Below are 24,285 nucleotides of genomic sequence, written 5' to 3'. Positions count from 1 at the left end.
TAAAAAAGACCCTTAAAAAGACACTGTCTCAACTGTGGTGTTAGCACCAGACAGCTGTATATCTGTTAGCTTGTAGTTTTCTAAGACTGAGTAAACTTTTTATTTTTAGAAAGTAAAGGTCTGGTTTGTAACTTTCCTTGTACTTAATTGGGTAAATGTCTTTCCCACAAACCACCATCTTTTTTGTGAACTTTTATTAGTCATCTTTTCTTGGTAAATTATGAACTGGTATAAATTTGTACAGTATTGATTGTGGCGATGTTGAACAGATTTCTGTATTTTGGATGAGAAAATTTTCTTATCTGTATAATAAATTGTTTCTTATCTCGGCAATAAATAAATAAAAAGAGGTCATGAAATTCATAGTGTAAAAGGTTAGTTAATAAAATCTCAGCAGGTATAATGATGATGGCTGCCTCCCTCTACTGAACAGTGACTGTGCCATACATGATGCTCATGTTATACAGCTTTATACAGTCTTTACAGCCAGCCAGGCATTATTATCCTTGGGTTATGGAGAAGACACTAGGATTTAGAAGTTGAAACACTTGTCCAAAGTTCTATAGCTGACGGGGGGTGGGACTGGAGTTTTAACCCAGTATATCGTACTACAAAGATAATATCTGAGGGGTAGAACTTTGAAAAAACCCATTAAACTTTGAAGAAATCTCTTTCTATACAACTCCAAATTACTAGGAAAAGTAGCCTTAATTCTAACATATGAATGAGAAATTTGGATGATTATGATTATGCCACTGGCAATTTCTTAACATTAACTAAGTGGATTTACTTCAAAAAGAACTAGAATGCTGGCAAAAAAATCAGCCGTGAAGCTACTTAGGATGGAAAGTATTTCTGACACAGGTAATCATTACTTGACTAAATACCATTGTTGCAAGACTGCTGGACATATAGATTATTTTTACTGTTGCTGATTTAGCCTAACTTAGTGTTTACATAAAATACCGATTCTCCTGTTATGATTATGAAGATGTCTGGAAAGAAACTGTAGTGCTTTTTTGCTTTTTTTAAGCCTTTATTTAATAATTATATCCTTTTTGTTTGTATAACCAATTTGTATTCCTAATACAGACTGACAATTTTTTCAAAAATAAATAAAAAGAACTGATGCTGGGTCTCCCAGGCACCCAAGTTTCTGATTTTGAACCTGTATTGAGGTGCTGGCACCCCAGGCGACTGTCAGACAAGGATGAGGCTCAAGCCCTGCAGACAGTGGGGGAACAACACTCCGCCTGGGCTGGTGGGCCTTTCTAGTCAGTCTCCAAGGAGGGAGACGTTTCTTCCCGTTTTTAGACTTTTTTGTTTTTGTTTTTAAAAGCCCTCTAAATCAGGATGTGCCAAGAAATTCAGGCATTTCAGATTAAGAAATTGCATCTAGATTGAAAAGAACTTAAAGACATGGCCTATTAGGCAGAATAAGAAGCATACTTAGTCCTTTGAAATAAACTTTTTTTTGTATGCTGTATGGCAGGGATCACACTTCATTCTTTTTCCATATGAGTATCCCTACTCACATGTGAGTCAGCACCATTTGCTTAATTTTTGTTTGGTTGGTTTTATGGTTTGTTTGGACGGTACATGGGCCGGGAATCAAATTTGGGTTTTCCACATGGCAGGCAAGAATTCTATTGCTGAACTACAATTGCACCCCCTGAAATAAACTTTTGACATGAAAAAGCAACAAATTACTATTTCTTAGAATGTCTCTTCAGCTTTTACTGCCATTCCCCTCCCTACCCATGCCTGTTTTTTCCCTCTGAGTTAACTACAAAAGGCTTGGCCATGTACTTGCCAGCTGCCTGCACTGAGATATCCCGGCATCATCATGAACTTGCAGGGTTTTCGACAGTGAAGCCCCACCTGCTCTTGAGCTCCATCTGCAACCACTGGCTTTTTACTAATTCAGACTGCATGAGTACGTAGTGACAGGGGTTAACTGGACAAATAATTACTAAATAGTATGGCCTTGATAGTATTATTTCATTATAAGCAGTGTTGCTATTTTGTACGAGGTAGTTCTCTTTAGGCAGCTGTTTGTCATATGCAAGCATAAGCACTAGAGAATTTCCCTGTAAAATGTCCCTCTAACTGAGAAAGCCCTACATCTACCACTACTTCAGTGAGTTATAACAAAACTTTAAACAAACAGTGGTGTGGGGTTTCACTCACTTGCCTTCATTGAAGATTAAGCTTATCATACTCAGTCTTCAAATTCATCTGTGAAACATAAAACAAAATTAACAGCGGTTGTTTACATGACAAATAAATTAATCAATGTTAATATGATGTGTACTTTGATGTTCTGTTGAGTCAGCTCATGTCAACTTCATTTCTTTGATCATCAAACTCATATATCCAAAAGAATTCACTTTGCCTAGCATGACAACCTTGAGTAGTTCTGGGCACATTAGATATTTTATGCTCTTTGAAAATATTCTTTCATATAGCAAAAGGCATTCTAAATATTCCTAATACCATAGAAAACAAGATGTATAAATATGCATCTGTACTCTCTCATCAGATAACTCCCTCTGACCCTAAACCTTGATATACTTCCTTTGCTAGCAACAGATTTCATTGTTATTTTCATGATTCCTACAATCAAAACTTTAATTCATCTTTTCTACAATTCAAAAGCAGGTTTGACCACCCGATGGTGTTTTAGTTTGCTAGCTGCCAGAATGCAATATACCAGAAATGGAATGGCTTTTAAAAAGGGGGACTTAATAAGTTGCTAGTTAACGGTCTAAGGCCGAGAAAATGTCCCAATTAAAACAAATCTATAGAAATGTTCAATATAAAGGCATCCAGGGAAAGATACCTTGATTCAAGGCCACTGAAGTTCAGGGTTTCTCTCTCAAGTGGAAAGGCACGTCGCAAATATGGTCAGGGTTTCTCTCTTGGCTGGAAGGGCACGTGGTGAACATAGTATCATCTGCTAGCTTCCTCGGAGGCATTTTCCTTCTTCATCTCCAAAAGTCACTGGCCAGTGGACTCTCTGCTTCTCGTGGCTATGTCGTTTTGCTCTCTCAGAATCTCCCTCATTCTCCAAAATGTTTCCTCTTTTATAGGATTCCAGCCCCACCCAAATGGGTGGAGACACATCTCCACCTAATCAGGTTTAATACCCACACTGATTGAGTCACATTTCCATGGAGATAAACTAATTAAAGTTTCCAACATACAGTACTGAAGAGGGATTAGAAGAAACAGCTGCCTTTATAAAATGGGATTAGGATTAAAACACGACTTTTCTAGGGTACATAAATCTTTTCAAACCAGTACAGATGGTTCCTAGGCCTGATAATTCTTGAAACCCAGGGATTTCCAGTCTCTCCAAGAACATTAATCAGTTCCATCCCCTATCTCACGTTGTCGACAACACTTTTCAACATGAAAAAAGTTAAAATTGGCACAGCCCAAATAGTTTTAAAGATTGGGAGAAGGATCAAAGGGGGAGGAGGAGTTATGAGATGAGATAGGATTTAACAAATGAGTTTGATTACTGAATCATTATATTAATATTTCTTTTGTCTCCAGTGTCTTTGAGCAGCTAGAAGGAAAAACTTAAAACTGTAGAACTGTAATCTATACTAAACATTGAAATCTGTTCTATAAGCTACTTGTTAAAATGTATTTTGAACTGTATTGCTTTTTTTATATATATTTCACAATAAAAATGTTAAAACAAAAAGCAGGTTTGAGAGAGAACTGTGGGACAATAAAAGAATAGGAAACTAAAGGAATCAGTCCTTCCACCAAAACAACTATAGAACTGTCTGAATGAACAATTTCAGGGCTGTGGTGTCTAGTGGAACACTGTGCAACATCCAGGGAAGAGCTGGAAGGAGAGTCCATAAATTATCAGAAATCAGTGAATTTCACCCTCTATGCAGTGAGTCATCCCCTACACCTCAACTACATGGCAGGCGGCAGTGGGAAATGCAGCCTGGGCCCTGGTGCAGCTTGCCTGTGCCAGGATGGGTTAAGAGGACCAAGTCCTCCAGTATCCAGGGCTGGGGTCTGCTTTTGATCAGCTACTTTAGATGGCTGGGACACTGGCTCTTAGGTGGTCATTATTCCACACCCCTTTAGGCAAAGTCAAAAGAGTCTGAAAAAGGCAGTACCTCTTTCTTTTTGTTCCTCTTCTCTTTCTATGCCCATTTGAGAGTAAAAATACTTTGGAAAAGTCACAACTTGTTGACTCCAACCCTCAACAACAACAACAAAACCTAGAATACCCAGAGGAGTAGAAGAACGAGATTTCCAGAGTTATAAGACAATACTCAGAATGTTCAGTTCTCAACAAAAAAGTAAGAAACACTCAAAAACAGCAGGGAAGTATGGACCATTCCCAGGAAAAAAAGAATTTGCAAGAAAGCATCTGTGAGGGAGTTCATGTATGGGAACTATTAGCTAAATACATTAAATCAAACTGCCTTAAAATATGTTCAATGAGGTTAAGGAATTCATATTAGAAGAATTAAAGGACATTAGGAAAAATATTGTATGAACAAACCAGAGACAGAAATTATAAAGAGGAACCCAACAGAAATTTTGGAGCAGGAAAGCACACACTAATTCAAATGAAAAACTCAGTAGATGGATAGGTGACATCACCAAAGTAGGCAACATAAGACATTCCCTGGAAAAGTCTTCCCTCAGAATCAACTAACAAAAGGACACATTCCACTTACTGAGAACTCTGGAGTGCAGCAGAGACTGGAGAAATGCTGAATTGAAGTACAGGTAAGAGCTTTTCTTACTGGAATGGCCAATCCGGACCCCTCTCCCTCGTTGGTCCTGTCCAGCTTGGGAGATGCTTGACATTACACCATTATATTTATAGGCACTCCTTTCCTAAAATGCACATGTCATTCAGAGGAACGAATAAAATCACTAATAAGTTAGTGTACCTTAGTTTTTCAGGTGATTTTCCTCACTGACATCACACTTCATCCATACTAAGCAACAGACTTTTATTAATGGCCCACTCTCGTCAAACAGTGGGGACACAATGAGCTAGAAGGCAGAGCTGATTTATTATTTAAGCCACTGGTATTTCGATCACGCATTACTGTCAGCAAAAAAAGCTTTTGAGTTCACCTGATAATAAGTATGCTATATAAATTCATTCATGAAATATAACCATTAGTTACTATACATTTTATACATTATGAAATACAAAAAGCTGCACAAAAATGAAATGTAAAAAGGGTAAGATAAAATACATTATTCCCTGGACACTAGTGGATCATGTCGTGCATCCCATTTTGGAGAACAACACTTATTAAATTAACCATATATGCTAGTAACTGTGTTAACCAATAACATAAAAACAAAGAGTATTGATAAAAGCAGTAGAAGTGTGGGCTGAAACTTGTTTCTGAGTCTGTCTCGCTGAGGGCGCACCGTCTGTTGCTGTAAGGAGCATAGCACCTGTCCCGACGGGTTTAGCTCGGAAAGGACTTCTGTCAACCACCTTTCTGGATAGCTAATTGCATGCGTCGGGCATGAAGTCCTTCACTCAGGACCCCGAGGAAAATCCCAGGAAAGAAGGGGGTAGAGGGCGCGCCGCGCTTGGCCTCCCGCTACAACAGAGGCAGTCCAAGGAAGATAAAGAGAAATGCCGCTCCAAGCCCACTCCGTTATATATTTTTTTCCTCCGCCCTGTTTCGACGTGCACGGGAACCCAGACTCCTCACAGACACGCTTCCCAGCGCCACGATTCCGCACAAGCCGTCGACCGCCGCCGGGAGGACCGGAAGGGGCGGTGTCGCCGACGGATGACGCAACCAGGCGCCGCAGTACGCCGCGGGGCTGCGCCGTCCCGCTGAGTGGTTGAGGAGTAGCAGCCGGCGCCATGGCGGTTCTGCTGGAGACCACCTTAGGCGACGTCGTCATCGACTTGTACACTGAGGAGCGGCCACGCGGTGAGCCCGGGCCCATCCGCTTCTGCCAGCCCCATCCCGCTTCTCCGCGCCCCTATTTCTCCTCAGGCCCGGGGCTGATTGGGTCGGGCTGCTCGTAGCCTGGTGCCCGCGGCCGAGCTGTTCAATGAACGGGCCTGGATTAGAAAGTTTTTGTGAGAAGTGACTTGGACCTTAGCAGCAGCCGTTCGCCTGCATCTTGTTTGGCCAAGAGGGTGGCGGGTGCGTGTGGTCATTCCCTGCCTTTGGGGGCTTGTGCGTATGTGAGTATACACCAAATGCGGGCTGTATGTACAGTGTCTATAGCTTTTGTGGCTTCACTCTGTTCCTGCTCGTGATAGGAACAAAACAGATACTACCTAGTGTGTAATCAGGAAAAGAGGTGGGTTGTATGTGTTGGTACCGCCTGCATGAGAAAAGCGTGTACAGAGCCTTAGCAAACTTTCATTGATCACCTACTCTTCGAGACACTACTAAGTTCTGGGAACGGCGTCATACCCTTGAGGGTCCTAATTTTCCACTGGGGAAAAGAGACTCAAGAACCCATTTTAACTTTGTACTATAATAGAAGAACGTGTATCTTGCCTTGGAAATCCGAGGCGGGAGTAATAATTCTTGGTTGGGGGTGGGGAGATGTAAAGTAAGAAAATAATGTAGAATATTGAACTAGCTCTTTCAGAAATGAGTGAAAATGCGGATTTTCTAAATGGTTTGCTTGGAAATTTCTTAAGATAGTCAGGAATTTGGCACGGCTAGAGGAAATAGTAGGTGAAGTGCACTGACAGACTGCAAACCCAGTCAAATGGGTTAGGCCACATCATGAATAAGCTCATGTGTCATAATAATGACCAGAGTCTTTGAAGGTTGGTTTTGTTTTTCTTTGTTTTTAAGTGGTAGATTTTATACTTTAGAGTAATTTTAGGTTCAGAGAAAAATGGAAGAGATAAATACAAAGCTCTATACACCATCCCTCCTCCATACACAATTTCAGCATGAATTAGCGTGTGTTCTGGTTTGCTAGCTGCCAGAATGCAACACACCAAGACGGATTGGTTTTTAATAAAAGGGGATTTATTTTGTTAGTTCTTCAGAGGAAAGGCACCTAACTTTCAGCTGAGGTTCTTTCTTAGGTGGGAAGGCACAGGGTGGTCTCTGCTGGCCTTCTCTCCAGGCCTCTGGGTTCCAACAACTTTCCCCTGGGGTGATTTCTTTCTGCATCTCCAAAGGCCTTGGCAAAGCTGTGTGTGAGTGCTGAGATGAGGTGTGCTGAGCTGCTTGGACTGTGCTATGTTGCCCTCTCTCATTTAAGCACCAGCCAGTTAAGTCAAACATCATTCATTGCAGCAGACACACTTCCTAGTCCACTACAAATGTAATCAGCAGCAGATGAGGTTCACGTACCATTGGCTCATGTCCACAGCAGCAGAACTAGGTGCCTTCACCTGGCCAAGCTGACAACTGAATCTAAGTACCACAGTGTGCTACATTTATTTTGATCCATGACCCAATATTGTTATATTTTTATTAACTGGAGCCCATAGTTCACATGAGGGTTCCCTCTTTTGTTGTATAGTTCTATGGGTTTTAATAAATGCCTAATGTCAAGAATCCACCATTACAGTATCCTGTAGAATACGATCACATGCCCTAAAAATGTCCTATGCTCCACCTACTCAACCGTACCCTCCTCTGTCTAAACCTATGGCAACTACTGACCTTTTGACTGTCTCTATAATTTTGCCTTTTCTAGATTGTCGTATGTTGCAATCATACAATATATATTCTTTTCAGGGTGACTGCATTCACTTAGTAATGTGCATTAAGCTTCATATCTTTTAGTGGCTTGATAGCAAGTTTTAAAAAATTATTTATTGAATAATTTATTATTTCTTTTTAGTTGTAATAAAATGTACATAATGGGCGGGCCGCGGTGGCTCAGCGGGCAAAGTGCTTGCCTGCTATGCCGGAGGACCTCGGTTCGATTCCCGGCCCCAGCCCATGTAACAAAAACGGAGAAACAGAATACAATAAAACAAGAAAATGTTTAAAGATGTTTCCCTTTCTTCCTTCCTTCCTTCCTTCTATCCTTCCTTCCTTCTCTCTGTCTTTCCTTAAAAAAAAAAATAAAAAAATAAAAAAAAAATAAAAAAAAAATGTACATAATGGAAAAATAATTTTAACCGTTTTAAGTGGACAGGTCTTTAACATTAAGAACAATGACAGTACTGGGTAACCTTCACCACTATCTGTTTTCGTCATCCCATACCAAAACTCACTCACTTTTTTAAATTAACTTCTTAATTTTTTAAAAAAAATAACAAACACAAACATTCTTAACATATAATCATTCCGTTCTACATATATAAGCAGTAATTCACAATATCATCACATAGTTGCATATTCATCATCATCATCATTTCTCAGAACATTTGCATCAATTCAGAACAAGAAATAAAAAGACAACAGAAAAAAATTCCTACATACCGTACCCCTTACCCTTCCCTTTCATGGATCACTAGCATTTCAATCTACTAAATTTATTTTAACATTTGTTCCCCATTATTTATTTTTATTCCATATGTTTTACTCATCTGTTGATAAAGTAGATAAAAGCATCAGACACAAGGTTTTCACGATCACACAGTCACATTGTGAAAGCTATATCATTATACAATCATCTTCAAGAAACATGGCTACTGAAACACAGCTCTGCATATTCCCTCCAGCCTCTCCGTTACCTCTTGACTAACAAGGTGATATGTAATTAATGCGTAAGAATAACCTCCGGGATAACCTCTCGACTCTTTTGGAATCTTTTCAGCCATTGACACTTTATTTCATCTCATTTCACTCTTTCCCCCTTTTGGTCGAGAAGGTTTTCTCAATCCCTTTGTGCTGAGTCCCAGCTCTTTCTAGGATTTCTGTCCCACTTTGCCAGGAAGGTCCACACTCTTGGGAGTCATGTCCCATGTAGACAGGGGGAGGGTAGTGAGTTTGCTTGTTGTGTCGGCTGGAGAGAGAGGCCACATCTGAGCAACAAAAGAGGTTCTCTTGGGGTGACTCTTAGGCCTAATTTTAAGTAGGCTTGACCTATCCTTTGTGGGGTTAACTTTCGTATGAACAAACCCCAAGATTGGGGGCTCAGCCTATTGCTTTGGGTATCCCCACTGCTTGTGAGAATATCAAGAATTCTCCACTTGGGGAAGTTAAATTTTCCATCTTTCTCACCATTCTCCCAAGGGGACTTTGCAAATACTTTTTTACTCACTGTTCAGATCACTCTGGGATTTATTGGGGCATCACTCTGGACAAACATCTTATGCCCTACTTAAGGTTCCATGTACTTATGGTACATTAACCTGTCCACGTGAGTTATAGTAGGAACTGCACTAAAAACTCACTCATTTAATACTGCCTAGCTTCCCCTCTCCAACCTCTAGTAACCTCTATTATGCTTTCTGTTTCTGAATTTGATTATTCTGGTACTTCATATGAGAAAATTCAAACACTATTTGTCCTTTTGTGTCTGGCTTATTTCACTCAACATGTCTTCAAAGTTTTTCTGTATTGTGGCAGGTACTGGCATTTCTTTTTATGGTTGAATAATATTCGATTGTATGGCTATAGCACATTTTATTTAGCTGTTCATTTGTTGGTGGACATTTGGTTGCTCCAACCTTTTGTCCTTTGTGAATAATGCTGCGATGAACATTGGTGTACAAATATCTGAGTCCTTGCTTTCTCAGTTCTGGGTATATTCCTAGGAATGGAATTGCTGGGTCCTATGGCAATTCTGTGCTTAAAAATCTGAGAAACCTGTATAGCTTAATGTTATGCCCAGATGCATCCTGGAATATATTAAGCAGATAATCAAAAAGTATTGGGAAAGTCCCTTGAGGAATGAAAGAAAATATATAGAACTTTTAGACTTTACCACCGGCAAACTCCTGATATTGTGTCCAACATTAGGGACACTGAAATCAATAGGCCCAGCAAGCCCTTGGTCTTGTGAAGCTTATGTATATGGCAGAGAAACTTAGCTTATCTGTACTTATGCCTAAGAATTACTCTTTTGTTATTCAGATATGGCCTCTCTCTCTGTAAGCCCAATGAGCAAGTGAAATCATTGCCCTCCCCCATATGGAGGACATGACATCCCGGGGTGAAAGTCTCCCTGGTGGTGTAGGAGATGACTCCCAAAGGATGAGCTGGCCCTGGAACCATGAGATCAACAATGCCATCCTGACCAAAAGGGGGAAAAGAAGTGTAACAAGGCATCAGTGGCTGAGAGAGTTCATATAGAGTTGAGAGGCTGCTGGGAGGCCACTCTTATGCAGGCTTCAGTTAGACATTGCTACCTATTATAACTTGCCAAACCCTAACCAGAACCATTCCTGCCAATCCCAAACAACTCCTAAGGCATTATATAAGATTCTACAAAAGTTCACTCGGGTAGCTTTCCAGAAACCTACAACCTCCAGTTGGGTCCGTGGACCAGATAAGTCCTGAAACCTAGAGGGGCCAGCCTCTCCTGAACATCAACTAGTTCCATCCCCCGTCCCATATTATTGACAGCCCCTTCCAACATGAGGAAGTTAAAATGGGCATAGCCCATTTAACTCCCAAAGAGTGGGAGAAAGATCAAGAAAGATGGTAGAGTTATACAGAGAAGGTAGGGTTTAACAAATGAGTATGATTGCTGAATTATTACATTGATACTTCTTTTAGTCTCCAGTACCTTAGAGTTTATAGAAGTAAAAATCTAAAATGGAGGAATTGTAGTCCATACAAAACTCTGTAATCTGTCCTGCAACTAATTGTTGTGATGTGTTTTGACATTTATTGCTTTTTTGTATATATGTTATTTTTCACAAAAAAGGAAAAATATTTCTTCTAACCTCCAGTGTTTTGGAGCAGCTAGAAGGAAAAATCTGAAATAATAGAGTGGTAACCCATAACAAACTGTGAAATCTGTTCTGTAACTACTTGTTGAAGTGTACTTTGAAAATTATTGCTTTTTCTTTCTTTTCTTTGTATCTGTTATATTTAACAGTAAAAAACATTTTTAAAAGGGTTTTTTTTAAAAAAAAGTGAGGAACCACCAAATCGTTTTCCACAGCAACTTCACCATTTTGTGTTCTCATTAACAACATATGAGGGTTCATATTTCTTGGCATCCTTGCCAATACTTTGTTTTCAAATTTTTAGTAATAGCTATCCTACTGGGTGTGAAGTGGTATCTCACTACAGTTTTTTTGTTTTTATTTTAACATGGGCAGGCATCAGGAATCAAACCCCGGTCTGCCACTGAACCACTGTTGCCCGCCCTTATTGTAGTTTTAATTTTCATTTCTCTAATGATTAATGATGTTGAGCATCTTTCATATACTTATTAGCCATTTGAATATTATCTTTGAAGAAATATCTGTTCAAGTCTTTTCCCCATTTTTCAAAACATTTTTATTATGAAATATAGCATATATACAGAAAAGTAATAAATTTCAAAGTTCAGTTTAACAAGTAGTTATAGAGCAAATTTCAAAGTATAGTATGGGTTGCAGTTTTTCCCTCTGGACATTAATATGCTAGAAACCAAAAAAAAAAAAAAACACGATTCAGCTGTGACAGGCGTTTGCTAAATCTTAACTTCTCTGCCATAGCTCCTCCTCATTTGATCATTCTCTCCATCTTTAAGGAAATTTGGGCAATGACCATTTTAACTTCATGTTGAAAAAGGATGTTGACATAGTTTCCCCTCTTTTTTTAATTGAATTTATCATTTTGTTGTTGAATTGTAGTAGTTCTTTATGTATTCTGAATGTTAAATGCTTTTCAGATATATGGTTTCCAAATACATTCTCCCATTTTGTAGGTTGTCTTTTCACTCTCTTGATAATATCCTTAAAGTACAAACGTTTTTAATTTTGATGATGTCCATTTTCTCTATTTTTTTCTTTGGTTGCTTGTGCTTTTGGTGTAAAATCTACTTTGCCTACTACAAAGTCATGAAAATATTTCCCTATGTTTTCTTGTAAGAGTTTTTTTATTATTAATTCTTATTTTTAAATTGTTGATCCATTTTGAATTTCTTTTTGTGTGTGGTAAGAGGAGGGGACCACATTCATTTTTTCTATGTGAATTTTCACTTGTTCTGGCACTTTTTTTAATTTTTTAAAATGTTTTTATTGACAAATCTTCATACACATACAGTCCATGAATGGTGTACAATCAGTGGCTCACAATATCATTCTGTATTTGTGTATTCATCACCATGATAATTTTTTGAATATTTGCATTACTCCAGAAAAAGAAATAAAAAGAAAAAGCTCATGCATCCCATATCTCTCACCCCTCCCTCTCATTGACCAGTAGTATTTCCATCTACCCAATTTATTTTACCCATTATCCCCTCTATTATTTATTTTTTATCCATATTTTTTTACTCATCTGTCCATACCCTGGATAAAAGGAGCATCAGACACAAAGTTTTCACAATCACACAGTCACACTGTAAAAGTTATTTCTTTATACAATTTTTTTCAAGAATCAAGGCTACTGGAACACAGCTCAACAGTTTCAGGTACTTCCCTCCAGCCACTTTAATACACCACAGACTAAAAAGAGATATCTATATAATACATAAGAATAACCTCCAGGATAACCTCTCGACTCTGTTTGAAATCTCTCAGACACTGAAAATTTATTTTGTCACATTTCTCTCTTCCCCCTTTTGGTCAGGAAGGCTTTCTCAATCCCATGATGCCAGATCCTGGTGAATCCCAGGAGTTCTGTCCCATGTCCTGGCACCATTTATTGAAGAAACTGTTTCCCCCATTCAGTGGGCATAGAACTCTTGTCAAAAATCCACTGGTTGTAGATGTATGAATTTATCTCTCCACTATCAAGTATATTCCATTGGTCTGTATGTCTATCCTTATTCCATACCATGCTGAAATTACTGTAGTTCTAGTAGGTTTTGAAGTTAGAAAGTGTAAGTCCTTTAACACTGTTCTTAATTTTGGCTATTTGGGGCCCATTGCAATTCCTTATGAATTTGAGGATCAGCTTTTCCATATCTGCAAAACAAAGCTGGAATTTTGCTAGGGATTACATTGAATTTGTAGATTGCTTTAGACAGTAATGACATCTTTTTTTTTTTGAAGGTTATACATTTTTAAATTTAAGTATCTTATGATATATAAAACAAGAACAAGGAAAGATAAGATTTACTTTTTTTGTTAACAGTATTACTTGGTTACATATTAAATAGTTATTAATATATATTAAATCTATAATGTAGACATTGTCTTCCAATCCATGTAGGAATATGTTTCCATTTATTTAAGTCTTCAATTTTTTTTTTTACCTCGAGATCCTTTGTTTTTATCACATTATTGTAAATTTATACAAACTCCATCTGTAATTTAAAACTTTGCTGTGTAACACATTACTATGCTATTACAAATATCCTTTTCTGTAAATACATTGAAAATTTTTTTGGGTATTTATTGGACCATTTTTTAGCACTATTTCAAATGTTAACAGCCAGTTTATTTCTTCACAGTTCAGTTTTTCCAAATTCAAATATGAAGTCAGTTTTCTTAATTCTCTGACTTTTTAAATTTGAGTTTGAACTATCTTTCCTCATCTATCCTTCAAAATAGTTCAAACAAAACCAAAACAAACCAGCTATATATAATGAGAATCTTTCAATTATGAAACTATCAAAAGATCATGAGGCAGCTGATTTATGAAATTATACAAGAACAAGTTGAAATAACTGCTTTTTGTTTTTAAAAAGTAAGCTCCATTCTCATTTCACCTCAGATTATAAGAAAATGGAAAATCTGTCTTTAAGTCATGCAGAGTATGCCAATGTTTTTTACTAAGTGTTTCTTAAAATGGTAAATATTCATAACACTCAAACCATTTTTTTGTGACCAGTTATTTAGTTGCAGGGGAAATAAAAAGCAAAAAAAAAAAAAAAGGCCTTTCTAACAATAGGTATTTGATGCAGTACTTTATTCAGTCCTTTGTGTCATAGTGAGAGTCTGGACCTTTAAGTGTTGGGCAGGATTTCTATCGGTTCTTTTAACACAACTCTGTATGTGTTAGAGGTTCTGTCACAGCTAAATCTGATATCATTTTGTCCCAAAGTTGGGGATTTGTTTTTTTTTTTTTTCATATTCAGTGATCTTTATATTCAATTGATATTCCATGGGACCATGAATAGATCCATATAAGCCAAATCTTGCAATAGAAATTCTTCTGTTAACAATGAACCTGATTCAATCACTTGTTCCACTGTAAGCCCAACAGCTATTTGCTGGCATCTATTGATGCTACATTCCTCTGAGGCAGAATCTTGATTGATCAGTGTAATCATTGGGGTTTAGGATTGACAGTAAAATGAAGAAAGGAAGTTACCATTTCATGATCTGACAAAATTCCAGATTTAGCAAGACCTGCAGCAAACTCCTCGATTGTCATCATTGGGAATCCAGTTAGAGAAAGTGCTTTTCCTAGAACTTTGTTTAGAAAAGTCACAGGCAATTGTTGTCTCTGACATTCTGCCTCTGCCTAGAGTACAGCAGCTCAAAAAACTCAGCTGTGTCTCCCTCTAGAGCTGTACAGAACATGTCTCTATCACTATCAGTAAGCCCTTCTGCACTTATTGCACCCATTATGCTTTTCTCTATCATGTCTAGACAGAGACTAGCAAGCTGAGGTTCATCAAATAATTGAGTCTGAGTGAGAAGCATAAAGACATTATTTGCCCTAAGATGTTTGGAAAGAAATTCCACACATTGGGCTTCCAAGGCTGAGACTGCGTAGTTCTTAGCAATATAAAGCGGCCATAACTGTTTCTGGACCAATTTGAACTTCATCTAAATATAGAAATCTCAGCGGTGCCAGGAAAGTGGCAGGCTATAAGTCCGGCAGCTTGGTCTTGGCAGACGTGGTTGCCATGCCACCGTTGAACATGGTGTGGATGAAGCATGAAGCAGTGGGTAGAGATGCACTGGGGACCCCCAGGCAGCAGCTGTGGTGCCATGGCCCTTGCCCAGCATGAATCGTACATCACTCAGCAGTTCTAAGATGAAGAGGAAGACAAAGCACTTCTGCAACGCTTTGGTCACCTATCAGTTGTAGAACAGCTCCCTCTGCAGGGGGAGCAGGGGCCCTAGAGGGGACATGAAGGCAGTGACCTCTTGGGGCACAGCTCTGTCTCAGACCCTGGTCCTGCTACCCCACTGGCCAGACCAAGGCCATTCTCTAGCTGTGAGTCTCCCCAGGCTAAGAAGAGTGCTACTGTGGCACACTGGCCATCGGCCAGGCTGCCCTCACAGGCCAGCACCATCTCCCAGCCTTCCAGGAAAGGCATTTCCCCTTCTTAAATTTCTTTCAGCAGTGTGTGTACAAGTCCTTCACACTCCTTGGTTAAACTTATTCCTGGGTATTTTACTCTTTTAGTTACTGTTATAAATGAAATGGTTTTCTCAAATTCCTTTTCTTATTGTTCATTACTGGTGTTTAGACACTCAGGTGATTTCTGGGTGTTTATCTTGTATCCTACAATAGTGCTGAATTTGTTTATTCTAGTAACTTTCTCATGGATTCTTGGGGATATTCACTATATAAGATCATGTTATCTATGAATAGAGATCCTTGGACTTCTTGCTTTCTAACGTGTATGAGTTTTATTTCTTTTGCCTGATTTCCCTGGGTAGAACTTCCACTACAATGTTGAATAACAGTGGTTACAACAGGCTCCGTGCCTTGTTTCTGATCTTAGGGGGAAAGTTTTCAGTCTTTCACCATGGAGTATGATATTGGCTGTGGGTTTTTCATAAATGCCCTTTATCATGTTGAGAAAATTCCTTCTATTCGCAGTTTTCTGACTGTTTTTTTTAATCTAAATTTATTTTTTTAATTTATTTATTAATTAAAAAAAATTTAACAACAAACGAACAAAAACATTAACATATGATCATTCCGTTCTACATATATAATCAGTAATTCACAATATCATCACATAGTTGCATATTCATCATTTCTTAGAACATTTGCATCAATTCAGAAAAAGAAAAAGACAACAGAAAAAGAAATAAAACGAAAACAGAAAAAAAAAAAGATTATACATACCATACCCCTTACCCCTCGCTTTCATTGATCACTAGCATTTCAAACTAAATTTATTTTAACATTTGTTCCCCTATTATTTATTTTTATTCCATATGTTCTACTCGTCTGTTGACAAAGTAGATAGGAGCCTCAGACAAAAGGTTTTCACAATCACTAAGTCACTTTGTGTAAGCTATTCAATCATCATCAAGAAACATGGCTACTGGAACACAGCTCTACATTTTCAGGCATTTCCATTACATCTTGAATGACAAGGTGATGTCTACTTAATGTGTACGAATAACCTCCAGGATAACCTCTCGACTCTGTTTGGAATCTCTCAGCCATTGACACTTTGTCTCGTTTCACTCTTCCCCATTTTGATCGAGAAGGTTTTCTCAATCCCTTGATGCTGGGTCACAGTTCACTCTAGGGTTTTTCTCAGTCCCTTCATGCTGAGTCTCAGCTCATTCTAGAATTTCTGTCCCATGTTGCCAGGAAGGTCCACACCCCTGGGAGTCATGTCCCACCTAGACGGGGAGGGTGGTGAGTTTGCTTATTGTGTTGGCTGGAGAGAGAGGCCACATCTGAGCAACAAAAAGGCTCTCTTGGGGGTGAGAGATTTAAATTTAGGCCTAAATTTTAAGTAGTCTTGACCTATCCTTTGTGGGGTTAAGTTTCATATGAGCAAACCCCAAGACTAGGGGCTTAGCCTATAGCTTTGGTTGTCCACGCTGCTTGTGAGAATATCAAGAATTCAACTTGGGGAGGTTGAATTTCTCCCCGTTCTCACCATTCCCTGAAGGGGACTTTGCAAATACTTTTCCACTCACTGATTGAATCACTCTGGGATTCACTGAGTCATCAGTCTGGACAAACCAGCAAAATCTCATGTCCTACCCAAGATTCCAGGTACTTATGGTTTTCAGTCAAGCTATTTACAAAAGTTGTATTAGGAAATGCACTAGTCAAAATATAAATTTTGTACCAAATAAACATTTTTGCTTTAGTCTCACACATAAGTTGAAATTTTAAAATATTAATTATTATCTGTTTTCAGCACCCTGCAGTAATAACATTCCTTTGTTCTTCCTCATGCAACAACATTTTAAAAATTTGTACCTTTAGTCACTATTATTATACACTCTAGGCATTCCTAGATTACACCATCTCAATCTTTATCGTCTATCTTTCTTTGTGATTTCATTTATGCCCCCAGCCCTCCTCCCTCTATCATTCTCACATGCAGCTTCATTCAGTGTTTTAACATAATTGTATTACAGTTAGGTAGTATTGTGCTGTCCATTTCTGAGTTTTTATATTCAGTCCTGTTGCACAATCTGTATCCCTTCAGCTCCAATTACCCAATATCTTACCCTATTTCTATCTCCTGATGGTTTCTGTTACCAATGAAATATTCCAAGTTTATTCACTGATGTCAGTTCATATCAGTGAGACCATACAGTATTTGTCCTTTTGTTTTTTGCTTATCTTACTCAGTATAATGTCCTTAAGGTCCATCCATGTTGTTACATACTTCAGAACTTTATTCTGTCTTACAGCTGTATGATATTCCATCATATGTATGTACTATAGTTTGTTTAGCCACCCGTCTGTTGATGGACATTTTGGCTGTTTCCATCTCTTGGTAATTGTAAATAATGCTGCTGTAAACATTGGTGTGCAAATGTCCGTTTGTATCTTTGCCCTCATGTCCTCTCAGTAGATACCTAGCAATGGTATTGCCAGATCATATGGCAAGTCTATATTCAGCTTTTTGAGGAACGGCCAAACTGCCTTCTACAGCTTTGCACCATTTGACTTTCCCACCAACAGTGGATAAGTGTGCCTCTTTCTCCACATCCTCTCCAGCACTTCTCATTTTCCGTTTTGTTGATAATGGCCATTCTGGTGGGTGTGAGATGATATCTCATTGTGGATTTGATATGCATTTCCCAAATAGCCAGGGAAATTGAGCATCTCTTCATGTGCCTTTTGGCCATTTGTATTTCCTCTTCTGAGAGGTGTCTGTTCAAGTCTTTTTCCCATTTTGTAGTTGGACTGGCTGTCTTTTTGTTATTGAGTTGAACAATCTCTTTATAAATTCTGAATACTAGACCTTTATCTGATATGTCATTTCCAAATATTGTCTCCCATTGTGTGGGCTGTCTTTTTACTTTCTTGATAAAGTTCTTTGAAGCGCAAAAGTGTTTAATTTTGAGGAGTTCCCATTTATTTATTTCTTTCTTCAATGCTCTTGCTTTGGGTGTAAGGTATATAAAACCGCCTCCAAGTATAAGATTTATAAGATATTTCCCTACATTTTCTTCTAACTGTTTTATGGTCTTAGATCTAATGGTTAGGTCTTTGATCCATTTTGAGTTAACTTTTGTATAGGGTGTGAGATATGGGTCCTCTTTCATTCTTTTGCATATGGATATCCAGTTCTCCAGGCACCATTTATTGAAGAGAATGTTCTGTCCTAGGTGAGTTGGCTTGACTGCCTTAACAAAGATAAACTGTCCATAGATGAGAGGGTCTATATCTGAACACTATATTCTATTCCATTGATCAGTATATCTATGCTTATGCCAGTACCATGCTGTTTTGACCACTGTAGCTTCTTAATACGCCTTAAAGTCAGGTAGCGTGAGACCTCCAACTTCACTTTTTTTTCTCAGGATACTTTCAGCTATTTGAGGCTCCCTGCCCTTTCAGATAAATTTGCTTATTGTTTTTTCTATTTCTGAAAAGTAGGTTGTTGGGATTTTTATTGGTATTGCATTGAATCTGTAAATCAATTTAGGTAGAATTGACATCTTAACTATATTTAGTCTTCCAATCCATGAACATGGTATGCCCTTCCATGTGTTTAGATCTTCTGTGATTGCTTTTAACAATTTCTTGCAGTTTTCTTTGTATAGGTCTTTTGTCTTTTTAGTCAAATTTATTCTTAAATATTTTATTCTTTTGGTTGCAATTGTAAATAAAATTCGTTTCTTAATTTCCCCCTCGGATTGTTCATTACTAGTGTATAGAAACACTACAGATTTTTGAGTGTTGATCTTGTAACCTGCCACTTTGCTGTACTCATGTATTAGTTCTAGTAGTTTTGCTGTGGATTATTGGGGGTATTTGACATATAGTATCATATCATCTGCAAACAGTGAGAGTTTTACTTCTTCCTTTCAGTTTTGATTCCTTGTATTTCTTTTTCTTGTCTAACTGCTCTGGCTAGAACTTCCGACACAGTGTTGAATAACAGTGGTGGTAGTGAACGTCCTTGTCTTGCTCCTGGTCTTAGGGGGAAAGTTTTCAGTTTTTCCCCATTGAGGATGATATTAACTGTGGGTTTTTTGTATAGTCCCTTTATCATTTTAAGGAAGTTCCCTTCTATTCGTGTCCTTTGAAGTGTTTTCAACAGGAAAGGATGTTGAATTTTGTCATATGCCTTCTCTGCATCAATTGAGATGATCATGTGGTTTTTCTGCTTTGATTTGTTGATATGGTGTATTACATTAATTGATTTTCTTATATTGAACCATCTTTGCATACCTGGGATGAATCCCACTTGGTCATAATGTATAGTTCTTTTAATCTGTACCTGGATTTGATTTGCTAGAATTTTGTTGAGGATTTTTGCATCTATATTCATTAGAGAGATTGGTCTGTAGTTTTCTTTTTTTGTAATTTCTTTGTCTGGCTTTGGTATGAGGGTGATGTTGGCTTTGTAGAATGGTTTAGGTAGCTTTCCCTCCTCTTCAGTTTTTTTGAAGAATTTGAACAGGATTGGTACTAATTCTTTCTGGAATGTTTGGTAGAATTCACATATGAAGTCATCTGGTCCTGAACTTTTCTTTGGGGGAGCTTCTTAATGACTGATTCAATTTCTTTACTTGTGATTGGTTTGTTGAGGTTGTCTATTTCTTCTCGAATCAAAATAGGTTGTTCATGCCTTTCTAGAAAGTTGTCCATTTCATCTGCATTGTTGTATTTAGTAGCATAAAGTTGTTCATAGTATCCTGTCATTACTTCCTTTATTTCTGTGGGGTCAGTGGTTATGTCTCCTCTTCCATTTCTGATCTTATTTGCATCCTCTCTCTTCTTCTTTTTGTCACTCTTGCTAAGGACCAATCTTTTTGATTTTCTCATAGAACCAGCTTCTAGTTTTATTGTTTTTCTCAGTAGTTTTCATGTTCTCAATTTCATTTAGTTCTGCTCTTATCTTTGTTATTTCTTTCCTTTTGCTTGCTTTGGGGTTAGTTTGCTGTTCTTTCTCTAGTTCTTCCAAGTGGACAGTTAATTCCTCGATTTTTGCCCTTTCCTTTTTTTTGATGTTGGCATTTAGGGCTATATATTTCCCTCTTAGCATTGCCTTTGCTGCATCCCATAAGTTTTGATATGTTGTGTTTTCATTTTCATTTGCCTCCAGATATTTACTGATTTCTCTTATAATTTCTTCCTTGACCCACTGGTTGTTTAAGAGTGTTTTGTTGAGCCTCCACATATTTGAATTTTCTGGCACTCTGCCTATTATTGATTTCCAACTTCATTCCTTTATGATCTGAGAAAGTGTTTTGTATGATTTCAATCCTTTAAAATCTGTCAAGACTTGCTTTGTAACCCAACATATGGTCTATCTTTGAGAATGATCTGTGAGCACTTGAAAAAAAGGTGTATCCTGCTATTGTGGGGTATAATGTTCTATGAATGTCTGTTAAATTTAGCTCATTTATTGTATTATTCAAATTCTCTGTTTCTTTATTGATCCTCTGTCTAGATGTTGTGACCATTGATGAGAGTTTGGAATTGAAGTCTCCAACTGTTATGGTAGATATGTCTGTTTCTCTTTTCAGTGTTTCCCTCATGTATTTTGGAGCATTCTGGTTCAGTGCATAAATATTTATGATTCAAATCTCAGATCAAGCATGACCTCTTCTGTGAATCTTTCCCTGGTCCTTAAGCAGAGTTAAATCTTGTTTCTTCTCCTTTTATCTCAAGTCTTTTTATATCACCTGCTGCATATTTAATTGTGACATTAACTTCTTGTCCTGGAACTATACTCAAATCTTTTCTCCTCTCAAGAATGTAAACAACAAAAGAGCAAGGACTATACCTTAATCATCTCTCTAGCCTGATCACCTAGTACGTTGCCTGCCATTCTGAGCACGCACACTGAACATTCATTATATTGACTTATGTATATAAATTTGTTGTATTAAAGTAAGTACTTCTTCTGCAAACGATAGAAACCCAACTCAGACTGGCTTAAAGAAAATTGCCTCACATTATTGGAAAGTTCCAGGGTAAACTTGGCTTTAAGGATGACTGGATCCAGGGTTTTAAAGGATTTTCCAGTAATTACAATTTTTTTTCCACTTCTTTGCTTCTTTTTTTTTTTTTTTTTTTTTTTTTAGGTTTTTCACCAGGTAAGCATTTCTCCCTTTGGTTCATTTGACACCCTCTTCATGTAGGCCAGGCCCTGGCTATATGAGGAGGCTTCTTTCTTTAGAGTTATGGGGAGCTTAAGGGGAAGTGGGGTTATCCCATCTACTTAACACAGACTAAGAACTGGCAATCAGTCATTGTGCATAGAGAGCCTGGAACACAAAAACATGTGTCCACCCCATGTGTGTGTATTTGTGAGCATATGACTGGGTATTTTACCTGTATGTGTACTACTTATCAGTCTACAATGGACATAGCCAGACTGAACTTTCTTCTTTTGCTTTCTCTTCCTTTTTCCTTTTTTAATGGAAAATTCCCAAATATATACAGAAATATAAAGAATCATGTAAATGAACCCTCATGCACCCATGACCACTTCATTTGACAGTTATCAACCATACAACCAATCTTGTTTCATCTCTCCTAGATTTTTTTGTAATAAATCCCATATATCACATCATTTAATCTGTAGTTACTTCGGTATGTACCTCTAAAAGGTAAGGACTTTTTTCCCTAATTATTATACCTAAAAACAGCATTAATTCCTTAATATAATTTATGTTTTCTTATTGTCTCGTAATTTTTGGCAAGGATATTTCATATTAAGTGGTGTTTACCTCCCCCTGCATCACGTTTAGGAGCTATATGATGTCTGGCTATCTCTTTTTATGATGTTAAAATTGGTCGATGTGTTCAGGTGCTGTCCATTTGATATATCCCTTATAAAGTATGTCCATCAGCTTTTTCATGTAAAGGTTTTTGCCACCATTGGTGATCATTGCCTGGATTTGTTAATTTTATTTCCTATAAAAGTGTTTAATGCTTCAATTTCTGTGTGAGACTAAAAGGAAAGATGTTTATTTGGAGCAAAATTTATATTTTTGCTAGTGAATTTCCTAATTTAACTTGTATGGTCAGTTTAATTGAATACCTTAAGTACATGGAATCTTGAATTCCATGAGATTAAGTACATGGAATCTTGAAATACATGAGATTGTTGGTTTGTCCAGGTTTTTGTGATGCCCCTGATAAATCCCAGAGTGATTTGAACAGTGAATAAAGAAGTATCTGCAAAGCCTCCTTGGGGGAATGGGGAGAAAGGGGTAAATATTCAACTTCCCCATTTGGAGAATTTCTGATATTCTCACAAGCAGTGGGGACAACCAAATCAATAGTCTGAGCCCCTGATCTTGGGGTTCACCCCTGTGAAACTTATCCCAAGGAATAGGATAAGCCTACTTAAAATTAAACCTAAGAGCCATCCCCAGAGAACCTCTTCTGTTGCTCAGATGTGGTCTTCTCTCTCTCTCTCTCTCTCTCTCTCTAAGCCCACACAAGTGAACTCACTGCTCTCCCCCGCTATGTAGGACATAACTCCTAGGGGTGTAAATTACCCTGACAATGTGGGACAGAAATCTTGGGATGAGCCAGGACCTGGCATCAAGGGATTGAGAAAACCTCAACAAAAAGAAGGGAAGAGAGAAATGAGACAAACTAAAGTGTCAGTGATTGAGATTTCAAGCAGAATCGAAAGGTTATCCTAGAGGTTCTTCTTATGCATTATATAGATATCCTCTTTTTAGTTTATGGTGTATTGGAGTGGTTAAAGAAAAGTGCCAGAATCTATTGAACTGTGTTCCAGTAGCCATGTTTCTTGAAGATGATTGTGTAATGACATGGCTTTTACTATGTAACTTTGTGGTTGTGAAAACCTTGTGTCTGATGCTCCTTTTATCTAGGGTACGGCCAGATGAGTGAAAAATATGGGTAAACAGTAAATAATAGAGGAAACAAAGGTTAAAATAAACTGAGTAGATTGAAATACTAAGGGTCAATGAGAGGCAGGAGTAAGGGGTATGGTATGTATGAGTTTTTTCTTTTTCTTTTGCTGAAGAAGTGCAAATGTTAAAAAAAAAATGATCATGGTGATGAATATACAACTGTGTGATGATATTGTGAGCCACTGATTGTACACTATATATGAAATGTTCTCATGTCAAGAATGTTTATATTTAAGTTTTTGCAATTAAAAAAAAATTTTTTTTTAAAAAGCCATTCCTGATAATGCAGTAGGAAAAATATCTTTTTAATGGCAAACTCCGAATTGTACTATTCAAGAAATTAACCGTGAGCTAGATGTTCAAGGCCCTCCAGCAGCTTGACCCCATGTAACCTCACAATTCTTTTCAGCACCACCCAAAAGTATGCACTCATACAGTAAAAACAGCCATATTCCCACCTCCAGATTTTTTTTGGACTTCTTCCCAGCTTGCAATCCTGATTCTTCATTCTCTGACAGTGTAATTTCTTTAATGCTCAACCTACATTTCCATAAAGTTTCCTTATTGTTCTTGCTAAAAACTATCTCTTTTGAACTCTTGGGGCCTTTTTTTAAATGACGTTTTTCTGTTTAAATGGTACAAGTACATTATCAGAGATTGCCCAGTGTTGTAACTATTTGTAATTGCATGCCAGTACTCTAGTTTGGTGTATGTTCCTTAAGATCAGAAACTGCCCCAAATTCTTACCGTCTAGTTTCCAGTGTAGTACCTTGAGAACTAGTAAGCATGTCTCTCCACATCTAGACTATGAGCTTGTTTAGGGGTAGAAATTATGGTTTAGTGATAATTTTGCAGCAGTACCAAGCACCTAGTAGATACTTACTAATTTTCATTGTGTAAGTAAATGAATTTATAAGAAAAAGCTGGTACATGATATGTGTATGGATTTTAGCGTCAATTTCTTACATTTGTTGGATGCC

At 37.8% G+C, this 24,285-nt stretch overlaps 1 protein-coding gene and 1 pseudogene across 1 annotated transcript in view; one reads left to right on the top strand and one right to left on the bottom strand.

Annotated features, from left to right (window-relative positions):
* The first annotated feature begins 5,830 nt into the window (after nt 1-5,830).
* The window catches only part of PPIL4 (peptidylprolyl isomerase like 4), a 69,129-nt gene continuing 50,674 nt past the window's right edge, over nt 5,831-24,285 (top strand). The window contains exon 1 of the mRNA XM_077149220.1: nt 5,831-5,954. Coding sequence (XP_077005335.1) covers nt 5,885-5,954 — 70 coding nt within the window. The 5' untranslated portion in view covers nt 5,831-5,884. The remainder of the gene's footprint in view (nt 5,955-24,285) is intronic.
* On the bottom strand, nt 14,011-15,336 carry LOC143654312 (BTB/POZ domain-containing protein 1 pseudogene; annotated as a pseudogene).

Source organism: Tamandua tetradactyla, chromosome 2, assembly GCF_023851605.1.
Source record: "Tamandua tetradactyla isolate mTamTet1 chromosome 2, mTamTet1.pri, whole genome shotgun sequence".
NCBI lineage: Eukaryota > Metazoa > Chordata > Mammalia > Pilosa > Myrmecophagidae > Tamandua > Tamandua tetradactyla.
The sequence above is the reverse complement of the archived record's forward strand: the minus strand, read 5'-3'. Positions and strand labels throughout refer to the sequence as shown.